At 43.3% G+C, this 12,511-nt stretch overlaps 1 protein-coding gene across 1 annotated transcript; it reads right to left on the minus strand.

The window, feature by feature from the left end:
• Positions 1 to 3,592: 3,592 nt before the first annotated feature.
• LOC306738197 (meteorin-like protein) lies at positions 3,593 to 8,808 on the minus strand (the record flags this gene model as incomplete). Its single annotated transcript, XM_079220024.1, has 5 exons — positions 3,593 to 4,934; positions 5,955 to 6,014; positions 7,117 to 7,342; positions 7,428 to 7,611; positions 8,714 to 8,808. The coding sequence occupies 5 exons, from the start codon at positions 8,806 to 8,808 to the stop codon at positions 4,618 to 4,620; spliced, it is 882 nt and encodes a 293-aa protein (XP_079076150.1). The 3' UTR covers positions 3,593 to 4,617.
• Positions 8,809 to 12,511: the final 3,703 nt, after the last annotated feature.

Below are 12,511 nucleotides of genomic sequence, written 5' to 3' on the forward strand. Positions count from 1 at the left end.
GGTGGGACACCAATAAATTGCATAGTGATTAGTGGCTGTCACTCCGGAGTCGTGGTTATGTTTAACCTTGCCGGCTGCGGGACCTGTATGGCTCCTCTTTAGCCTGAAGACGGCCATGACCTCTGCCCCTCCTGTCTCGGCCTCGAGCACTTGAGGGAGGGTCTCTCGGAAAACCCGTGTATGAACTGCGGCATTATGCCTTATGCAGTAAGGGCCGCTAGATTGGCCATGGTAGAGCACCTGAGGGGCGGGGCGGACCTTCCCCCATCAGGGCAGCCGGAGCCAGCCCAACCTACCCGGGTCAGACGTTGGCCGTCGGGAGCCACAGGGGCTCCCCCCAAGAGGGCTAAATCTGGCCTGTTGGCTTCGAAGGTGGATCTGTTAGCCACCGAGCTAGCTCAGGTGAAGTCGCTTCTCCTGGCCCTCCACCCTAGAGCGGGGGAGACTGGGGCATCAGATCCATCTGCGGCTGAGCCGGTCCCAGATTTATTTACAGAGTACGGCGACGAGCGGCCCTCCCAAGCTTCCGGGCCTAGTCCCCGTTCCTCAGGCCATACTCCGTCGGAGGGGGCAGTCGTTGACTCTCTGTTCCCCAAACAAACACACACACACACACACACACACACACACACACACCCAGAACTGGACTTAAATGAACTAAGACATTCACACCTTCCTGCCCATGCACACACACCTTTGACCCCACCACTTAGTTAGCTGTTCGCTGGAGTTTATCTTTTATTTAATTAACTTGAGCAGAGACATTTACGTGCTATCTCCGGACTCTTTTTGAGTCTCTCATTTTGTTCATTGTTCATGGACCTGGTGCCTAAGGCCTAATTTGTTTGGATTTTGACCAGTTGTATTTAAGACTGGAGAGCAGTAAAAGATGAATGAAAATGTGTTTGTATGTGTATTTTGTAACTGTTGAGCCTTTTGTACCATTTTAAATGACCGGGTAGAAGGTTCAATATTACCTTACTCTCCTGTCTGGCGCCCAACGCCTACCTGTCACGGTTGAAGAGAAACGCTACGCTACAACTGTCGTGTAAAAACTTTGAAATGACTGACTGCTTTATATGACTATAAATCTGCACAAGAGGAAGAGTATGTGATTCATCTGTCAGTGAATATTTCTTTTTAGTTGATAATTATAATAATAATAGTAACTTTATTTATATAGCACCTTTAAGAACAAAGTTTACAAAGTTCTCTGAGGAGAAGCATAATCATACATAACGTCAATACCGGTAAACAAAAAAGGACCATAAAGGCAATGAATACAACAAAACCAAACAAATAACCAAAAAGAGCAAATGGAATAGAAAACAAATAAATAAACAAACAAAAACAGGGAAAAAAAGAACCGCATAAAAGGACGACTTAAAAGCAATTCTATAAAAATAGGTCTTAAGAAGTTAAAAGAAGTTATCGATTCTGCAAGTCTCATATCCTCATGATGATGGTAATTCATAAATGAACATTTTAATTAATTCAAGTGTTCACATTGACACCACAAAGGGGCGCTCTATCCAACCGTGCCTCGCTGACAATGTACATGCTGCAATAATACAACTTCACAGTAAATTAACTTTCATCCTCATCTAACATTAATCATAATATGAAATATGTGCTGTGATTAAATAACTAAACTAACTAACTGCCCCTTTCGAAATGAATGAGCTCAAACTCAAAAATATGTATGCATTATAAAAAAGTCCTGAGCATCTTGTTTTATAAAGAAAGTTCTTCTTTTGAAATGTACTAATCAAATAACACGTTCAAATAGAAGCAGTACGACTTCAGTCTGCTGTGCGCCTCTCCGAGCTAAGTAGAATATTTTCAGAAGCTACTCAAAATGTAAAAGTAGTGGATGAAAAACATTCTCAATATTAACAACTTGTAATTGTTATTTTCTCTGTGTGGCCGCAACGCCCAAGAGGGTTGTACTTCTGAAATCAACTACTATCAATTAATATACAACATCATATCACATCAACTTTAGGCAAGTGTGATAACAGGATAATTATATATTTTTCAGTTCAAACATCACCTGACAGAAACAAATTCTAAAATGTTTAACTGAATTGTAATAATAATACAATTGACAAAACTATTTTAGATTGTATTAAAAGGTAGCACCTCTCCAAAGCCACATACAGTCCAGACAACTGTTCCCAGATTAAGCAGGAGTCCTGATCTTCATATACAATCAGAGGAGTCCCCCTTTGACACCTAACAGGTGACAAAGGAAACTTTCCTCATATTTTTCACCCACACTTTAATCTTCACATAGCTTATTTACTTTGGCCCTCTTGTAGGAACCAGACATACTTAGAACCTGAAATATTGTGCCACCGTTTATAACTACGACCCCACCCTGACCAGCGCCTTGTAAAATGCCAGTATGGTATATGTGGTGAAAGCATGCGTGTATTTCCCCTGAGCTCAGCCATTCTCTCGCCTCCAGCTGACCGCTCAGCTGTGCCTCTCGCATACTGCAGCACAAACTGTTTCCAAATCTCACACACTCACACAGAAAGGTTACCATTAAGACCCCCGTGCGTAGGGATAAGTGTGTCCCGAATTAGCGAAGATGCCAAGACGAGCTGGGCTGTTGCCAGGTTGGGTTGCCAAGGAGGGTTGGGTTTCTGCCTTGTGGCCGCTTGCATGTCGACAGTGTGCAGGACGCGTGTGTCGTGGTCTTCTCAAACTACCCAAGACACACACACACACACACACACACACACATACACACACACACACACACACGCAAACACACACACACACACGGCATGAGGGGGGGTGTTATATATAGGTGACCCTCTCAAGTCTCTAGGCTCCATCTTAAACCTTTAAGTTATGTGTTAATGTCTCCCTCTACGTCTTATTCTTCTGGTTTAGTCATTCAGCTAAAGCTCTATTCACATTAGAGGGAATCATTTTACTTCACCAAATTTACTTCTACATCTCTGGCATTCCTACAGAAAGAAGGTTTTAATTAAACTGGAGGCTGGGAGTTTGAAATGTTGGGTGTTTACCAGGCAGGGAGGGTCTGACACACAAATGAGTTGCATTATGGGAAGTTATGTCTAAACACAGCTTAAAAGTCAGGATACCTCAGCCTCTGATGCTTTGACAAGTCTTTATTCAATCTGTCCGGCTTTAACTCCCTGAGCTTTAAAATGATTCTCACCAGGTATAAAGATCGATCGTTTTTCCTGTGTAGAACAGCACACATAGTTTGTGTCTGCAGATGGTGTGTGTGTGTGTGTGTGTGTGTGTGTGTGTGTGTGTGTGGGAGGGGACATTCCATCCATTCTTGCTCTTCCTGAGTAAAGAGGGAAAGCATCACGCTCACACAACTGCTGACAGCAGGCGGAGGGAGAGGTGCACAAACACCCCTCTAAGGTCATTCACACATCCGCCTCTGCTTTCAGCTCTCCACCCATCAAGCTCTAACAGTCTTAAACTTCCATCCATCAGACAGTAGCAGTCATATTGACAGCTGTAAATTTCTCTGTGACACAAAAAAAGGATGTTGATCTGAGTTTTATTTTATGAGGTCACATGAGTCTGCTATTATGAAAATCAAGATATTATTGAATTAGACCTGGCTGGCTTGGTTGGTACATTTATTTTCTCTCTTCCAGCTGTGAAGCTATGAACACAAACACACACACACACACACACACACACACACACACACACACACACACACACACACACACTGGGGAAGGTACGCCAGCACTGACGCACCGCTGCACTCCTGCCAGCTAATGGTCAGTTAACACTCATAATTATTTTTTTCTTCTGTTGGGTAGTTAGGTGGATAATATGTCTTTGTTGGCAGGAAGGGGGCTGGTAACTTTTGCTCCTTCATTTTTTGTCCTACTTGCCATCTGTTTTGAATCATCTGCACCTCCACCACACTCCACAGTGCGTCATACAGTATGCAATACAATAATAATAATGCAGGATCCCTGACTCACAGATGAACTAATCAAAAGTATACCTTTCAACAGAAAGACAAGCTGAAGGATGGCTTTTTTATTTTTTGTAAATATAAAGACCCTCTGAACTCATTCGCTAAATCCACACACACTTGGTACATAAAGACTCACAGAGCTGCATTACGTTACACTTCTGTCAGAAGACTCCTACATTTTACAGAAAGCTTTTTACAAAGCAAACATTCATTTCGAGAATGATCACACAAGCAGTGTCGTCATGAGAATTACAACATTAACTAGTTCGGCACAAAATTAATTTAAGCTCATCATTCAATCATTCGCTAAACTCACTCATGCACAAACATATTCACACACACAGTACACGGTCGAATGGGGACGTTTTAGTCGGCAGCTCATTGGCTAAAATGTTCAAACTGCCCATTTGTCTTTTCTGCTGCAAGGCGACAATAAGTTGCAGTCAGCATTGAGAAAAAAAAGCCTGCAGAAGTATCCTTTAATGATGGCCGGGGTTTGTAACCCTGCGTATCTCTCTGCCAGGCCCAAAGATGATGTCGCTCCACAATCCAAATCTCAGCTTGTTCCTCTTTGCATCTTCCTCAGCGTCTTTTTGGTGAAGCGCTCCACCATGTTTTGAGGAGATCACTCAGTCGGTGTCTATTTCACAGGGGTTTGTTCCTTCTTTCTGTGCTCTGGCGTACAGCTTCTGGAAGTCCTTGTACCGAGGTGCGCAGCCAAGCCAGGCTTTGCCAAAGTGGACCGAGCCAGTCAAAAGGTACTCGTCCCCTCCAGGCTGCACACTGCATTGTGCAGGTACATTGATACGGCCCCCCCAGCTCCGCCCTCTGGCTCCGCTCCAAGGAAACACCCTGCTCTTCTGGCGAAACAGTCGACTCAGAGTCACCACCACAGGAGAGTGGTCGTTAGTACCGGATGCTACACCTCGAAAGATGCCACTGCCAGCTACAGGACAGAAACAAGAGAGATAAATAAAAGGAGATTTAATTAATTAATCAACTATGTTTAAAACAGATATAGAACAATATTCCTCTTATAAATCAAATAATAAGCAATAAAACATTCCATTCCATTTAATTTAGCTGATGCTTTTATCCAAGCGACTTACAATAAGTGCATTCAACCATGAGTACAAACTCAGAACAACAAGAATCAAGAAAGCCAAACTAGAAAGTGCTATAAGTAAGTGCTATTTAAGTGCTACTAAGGTGTTACTTTCTTCACAACAATAACAAAACAATGTTTTACTCAGTTTAATACACCAAATACACAGGGTTTTGAAGCTACAGCCTTACTTAGTCTGATATGACAAGTACCTAAGGGTGGCTAATGTTAGCATTAGTGTTTGCTAACTTTCTAACTCTGTTGTGTTGCTGTGACACTACATTTTAGCTCATTAAGATGACATAATGCCGCCTTTAAACAAAAAAGACTTGAGAGAAACTTGGGCAATGTAGCAACATTAAATGTGTCATTATCCTGTTGTGGCCACTAGTTGCCCCCAATGGTCCCAGTTGAGTAAAGATTAAACAATTTCACTTTGGGTTTGACTATTTGGGAGATGCATTTATTTGCTTTCTTGTCGAGAGTTGGATGAGAGGATGCACTCTCTTGTCTGTACGCTGTACGCTATGTAGCTGGAGCCAGTTAGCTTAGCTTAGCATTAGGACTGAAAATAGTAGCTTCCTGAAATCCCGGCACATAAACATAACCAAAACAACAAATCTTTATTCATACACTTTGGTTTCTGTGCAGATTTTACAAACATGTTAGTTAGTGCGCTTCAGTGCATCTAGACCTGATGCTAAGCTAAGCTAACCAGCGGCTGTAGCTTCATATTTACCGTACCGACATGAGAGTGGAATCGATCTTCTTGTCTAACTCTTTGTCAAGAAAGGAACATATCATATCTTCCAAACCGTCAAACTATTACTATAATGTGTGTGTTTGTGTGTATGTATTTACCAAAGTCACTGGTACACACAGCCATAAGGACCTCTTCATCTGCACAGGGTTCACAGGTGACTACAATGGAAAACATGAAAGAAGAAAACATGAAACGTTTAATACTTCAACATAAGAAACCACAGAAGTTCTTATTGTCACGGTTCATTTTCTTTCCACATCAGCTTCTGCATCCCCATGTTTCACTCTTTGTCTGTGTCCTTCTCTTTTTCTCCGTTATAGAGGGTGTTTATGAGACAAAAGAGACATCCAGAGAGTGAATGAAAACAGCAGGTGAGGGAAGAGACGTAATCACAGAATTACCCCTTGACCCTGTCAGCTATAAAAACAGCTATAAAATGCCCATACACACAGACAGACAGGCCTGGACAGGCTTTCTTCTCTCATTAGGAAAGCAGTCCGGCCTTCTTCTCCACCCACCGTCCCTCCCTTCTACCACAACGCTTCACTCATACGGGTGGGCGACCAAACATTCCCTGCTTTGGGGGCGGAGGTCTGTTCTTGATTGACAGTTGAGAGACGATTGTCTGACCCTTGTGCTTGACCCTAACGTAACCTTTTGATTGGCCTGCTTGTTTTCATAAGTTTGACTGAGACAAGGGAGTGTAGGAGTGAGGAAGTGGGGGAGGAGAGGGTGTTAGCGAGGCGCAGCATGGAAGTGAGATGAAGAAACGGGTGAAACAGTAACGTGGCCTTTTGTCACCTTCACTTTATGTCAGTGAGAAGACAGCCAGACCAATTTAACCGATTAGATTCATTTACACAAAAACAGACAATTTGAAAACAACTTCAAGAGAACTTCAGTCAAACTTTCTGCAAGGAACATGAGCTGAGGCGGAATTGTGATGCGGAAACGTTTGGATCTTTCATACTGCTTCCTTTATTACTTCTTTAGTTAATTAACAGAATGTGTTGGATAGTTTAATCTATAACACCACATCATATGTAATTAGCTGATCATAATTTGTAATCCACAATAGCTGGGGAGTAAACACTACACACTTTCATTCAGAATAGTGGTGTAGAGGTATAGCTTAAAATGGAAATACAAGTATCTTAAAGTTGCAAATAAATACCATAAATATGTAAATGGATTTAAATCTCTTCATCCTACATGTAAGAATACATATATATTGAAGAATAGGTGAATCACGTCTCTTACCTAAACCAGGGTGCAGGTATGGGTACAAGTGTGCTCCAGGCCCCTGACTGGACACCAGCTCGTATTGGAAAGCTGTGATCCTCCGGCTGATGTCTGCCTGAGGGATGGCCTCCACAAAGAGCGCTCCCTCTGCCAGGCTGAAACAGTGCACTGTTCCTTGGGCCTGGTCCTCCTCTGCCAGCAGCATCCTCAGGTCCCCGTTATGCTCCAGATACACATGAGAGCCCTGAACAGCGCCAGGAGGACACATGTGAGCTCCATCCATCTGATGCGCCACGCTGCCACAGTAATAAGCTGGCGTCATACTCTACCTGGGAGTGTGTGTGGGGTTTGATGCACACATGAAGACCCGCCGCGTGTCCCGATGCGAGCTCTGTGTTGGGCCGCAGGTTGACAATGATGGCTCCTGTGGGGTAGAGCCACTCCAGAGAGCCCTGAGAGCAACGCAGGTAGATCTGCTCCACGTGCCTACGATGAGACTCGTGGCTCAAACCACTGCAGATGAGAAGACATGTTTTCATATTTTTCTCTTCTTCAGAGTGAGGAGCAAGAAACCAACAAAAAGGAACCTTGGATGCAGGATTATAGAGTGAAACCTATCACAACATGCTAGAGAATCCTTGTTCGAGAAACATGTGGAAGGGATTTAATGATAATGCCACAACTCTGGTGCAGCTGTCTGCCAAAAAAAACACCTCTCACTTTGGACGGATGTGGTTGCTTGTCTCTGATGTGCATAAGCTCTATCAACACCAGGGACTCAGAGGGCTATTGAGTCGTAAGAAGTCGCGGCTGGTAAACTTTACAACACAGAGTGGGGCACGGGCTTTCATATTTTATGACTTGGGGACTTGGAGGAGTGATCAAAGGGGCCATATAACTGTATTTACTTAAGATAGGAACTGAAACCGACATTCCTCTGTTCATATTTGTACAAAATCTTAAAGAGAGCATATTTTAGATGCAATATAGAAGTCTAGTCTCTCAAAGTCAAATGGAAGAATCCCCTGTCCACATACAATTGATCTCTGTCATCACTTTGTGATTTAATGTTCCTATTGTGTGTAAAATATTGTAATAAATATATTGTGAATTTGTGATTTCTTAAGCCATAAAGTGTCCGAGCAGTAACCACAAGTAATGGCACGCAGCGGCCGAATCATCTTTTTGTCATCATCTGCACCAGAATAGGAAAGTTACTTATTTATTCTGCACATCCCGATGACTACATTAAATCGTAATCAAACATCCATGCGTCTAATTAGTCTGAACCCCCTCGTAGTACTGCACAGAAAAACCACTTCAAAGACACAACCTCCCTCCCTCTCACACACGACTGAAGTTCCCATTTGCAAACTTCAATATTCAAGGATTAAAGTCAAAAGTACATGAAAGTGGAAGATCAAAACATAAGGGATTCTATTTCCCTCTGAACTTCTTTAAGAAAGTATTAACATGCTGATATCACCCCTGCCTTATGTGCTAGGTGTGTGTTTTCTTTGTTGCCCGTGATAACAGCATCGCTATAGCTATAATGAAGTGTGATGGCTGCTCCTAAACCCAGATGCACACGTCCTTTGTCCAGCTTCATCCTCACCTTCCTCTCCAGCTACACTGGTCGCTGGAGTACTGCGCCACCGCCCGACACAGGAGCACCGCTGAGATCCAGTGAGCAGCCCACGGCCGCAGCATGGTGGCCCGTCCGCCGCCCGACGGTCACCGAATCCCGGACACCGGACCAGCAAGTCGCGCGCTCGGCTCGGCTGCTCCCGAACCGCAGGACCCCGTAAGAGAAATATCCAGCTCCGTCAGCGCGCGCACGCTACATGGCGAGTTCAGTCGAGGCGAAAGTTGCGTTTGTGGCAGAAAAACATATTGGCAAAGGGCTTTGTGGAAAGAAGTAGAGAGCGCAGCGCGCGCTGCAGGACAACGGCGTGTTTAAAAAACGTTCGCTCCGTGCGCTTCGCTTCACGTCACCGGGGGCGCGTGCCAGCTGCGGACTCCACTTGAGTGACACGCGAGCGCTCGCTCCAAACCCCGCCCACTCCCACACATCCCCCTGGAAGACGTGTGTGGAGCCAGAGAGAGAAAGCCCCCGAGCTGAGACACGCCATCACCCTTTTGCACAATTGAAACTGGACCTACTGATTGGGTCAGAGCATTCGGTGTGTCTTAATAGTTGGAAACGTAATCAATAGCACGAGACGTTAAACAATAAAATAAACTTGACCCACGTGACCAAATGCACACATACAAACGCATTCAAGTAAAATAAACCCTGTAAACGCAAGTAAAAAGTTGTCTTTATGTTTCACAAACGATCCGCCTTTAAAACTTTTTTTTTTTTTTTTAACCAAGTCCACATGTTTGCCAAGCGTTTAAAGTTAATTTATACTCTATTCAGCACCCGGTCTCTTAGGATGCCATGAGAGAGACAGCACAAGCGTGTTGTGTGTGCGTGCTGGCTTCATAAACAGATGGGGCATATTATCGCAGTGAAAATTAGAGCAGCATGCAGTTATGGAACAGCAGCACGACTCCCACAAACATTCACCAAAACCTCCGCAGTCAGGGCCAGATCTTAAACACTGTAAATATGTGTAATTTTTGGAAGATGTTTTTTCATTTGCCATGTTACCTGACATAATCCTCACGGGGATTTAAGTGTCTGTGCAACCTGTTCTAATCGTATAATAGAGCTGGACCATTCCTGTGCTATTATTTCACTGGCCGACCTCTTCGGAAAAAAGAAAGGCTCTGACGTAAACAGAAGTCACACGTGTGCTCTAAACGTCTGTTTGGTTCTCGGGCGGTTTTCCCGTGAGAAAACAGTCGGAACAGCAAGCATGTTACTGACTCGTCACATTCCCCCACACAGCCAGAGCTATGCCACGCATTTCGAGAAATACCGAAACACAGACACCCTCACACACACAGACACCCACACACACTCCACCATTATGTCTCTGTGAAAATGGGAATTTCCAATACTGCTGTAGTGTTATGTATCCAAGGAGCCATTCCTTTTATTTCACAAAAATCAAACTTTCATTTTTTGTTATTGTCATTGATGATGTGCTGTAAACCAAAGGCTCAACTGAAAAACACTCAGAATGAATAAATGCAAACTGAATTAAAATGAGCGTACACTTTCTAATAAGTCCACCTTTAATAAAAGTTGCATTAGTTGTAACTAATGGCTTTATTCATGACAATAAATCCTTTGGCTAATGTTTTTTTAGATCAGGTGTAATAAGGACAACGTTTGGGTTAACAGGTTGGGAAAAATTCCTTTGATCTATTGCAACTGCATATCATTGTAATGGCAATAAAGATAAACCTCAAACAACTTACCATTTCAATGCTGCAGATCAAAATTAAAAACCTATTAAGCATTTATGAATGGGTTACTAACAACCAACTGCTTTAAAGGATGGACACCGGCGATTTGTCACAACCCAGCAACCCCAGCTGATGGCTTACAACTGATCTAAAAAGCATTAGAATGTTTACTACCCATAATTAACTTGATTAGTTACAACTTTTAAACCCTTCATAAAAGGTGACTGAAATAAATAAATAAAACATCGGACTGAAGGGCGACTCCTACTAGCTCAGGTGTCCTATACTGAATGACCCGACAGGTACGGTGATTTTCCATACTTCCCCTATCTCTGCATGAAGCACACTTTATCTGTATCACGATACCATCAACACGTACAATTTCACCATAAACACGACTGAATCCCAAAGACCTGCATGAGGCGGCAGAGGGAGTCTGCCCTGAGTCTAATCCCGTCACCACAACAGAGGAAGTCTGAGCTGCTGAGGTGCTGTTTGACCTCATGTGCTCCTTCACCATGTGAAGTATTTACGGAGCGGCAGAGCCTCTGACCTGCTCCCCTTACCCCCCTGCGTCACCTGGCTCCTCTCAAGCGGCCTGACAGGAGGAACGCTCCGGCTGTCCACACACTGCTTCCTCATGGAGAGAAACACACACAACACACACACACACACACACACACACACACACACACACACACACACACACACACACGCATAGACTCACTGTACTCTATCTATAAAGAGAGAGATGTTGAAACAAAGGAATGTGGTAAAGTTTCAGGTGAATAAAAAGCCTTCAGTGTCTGACCTCTGTCAGCTCTCTTCGCCCAAACACACCGACTCTTATCTCTTTCTCTTATCATCTGCACTGCCGGAGAACACACAGCTGTCTAAGTGCATAGGTGTGTGTGTGTGCATTTTGTCTACTTATTTGACCAGTGAGGGCAAGAAGGCTCCAGAGTCAGGGTCATTCATTGTGTGCGTGTGTGTTATCAGGTCTGATGTCTGCAGAGAGACGGAGAGTAAACACTGAGTAAAGCTCTGTTTACTCTCTTTTAGAGTCTCTCTCATAGATTCTCCATTAGAGCTCGCTCTGATCATCTACCAAGTGCTTCATCATGAGGGCAGAGTGGGTAAAGGAGACAGGATGTATTTAGACAGCACGTGGTCTTACTTAAACAAATCCCCTTGGTTCGTTACAATATAAAATATATGGTGTCCATTTAGTGGACATTTCTCCAAAGCACCTTATAGCTCCATGACTGTGTATACTTTCAATATAAATGGCAGCGAGGACATGTTTCACTCAAATATTTAGCAACATGCATGGTGAGCAGAGGTGATAAATGCATTCAGTGTGTGCTTTGAGCTCAATGCTAACATCAGCATGCTAACGCCCTCACAATGACGACGTTACATGTGTTTGGGAGGCATAACGTTTATCATGGTCACCATCTTTTCTTTCATTGTGTACCATGCTAGCTGATGGGAGGCTGATGGGAATGTCAGGCGTATTGGGGTCATAAAAGAATGACATTACCAAAGAAATTATAATTCATCCATTGGTAACTATTAATGTCTGCACTACATTTTGTGTGAGTTATTAGTAAATGTTGAGAAGTTAGAGGATCCCCACAGTCATAAAGACCTTGGACATCTGTACAAAATGTCCTGGCAATCCACCCACTTTATGTTGGACCGACCAGCTGACCGTGTCTTACTACGCTGCCTTCAACCCGCGTGTGTATACAAATAAAAACGTTGTGTGTGCAAAAACAATGTAATCCTACAAAGTGAAGAAAAATGTTTAGTCGACCAATTGATTGAATTGTTCGATTCATTGATTGGAACATGTTTTTTATAATTTATGTAATTTTCAAGATTTGCATATCATTAACTAGTTTCAAGCTAAAGATTTCCTTTGTCGTATGTGACTGAAAAATAAATATCTTTGGATTTTAGACTGCTGGAAAGACAAAACAAGCACATTTTGAATGTGTCACTTTGGGTTCAAGGGAAATGTAATGAACATGTTGTACTATTGCTTGTT

This window comes from Taurulus bubalis, assembly GCF_910589615.1.
Source record: "Taurulus bubalis genome assembly, chromosome: 6".
Taxonomy (NCBI): domain Eukaryota; kingdom Metazoa; phylum Chordata; class Actinopteri; order Perciformes; family Cottidae; genus Taurulus; species Taurulus bubalis.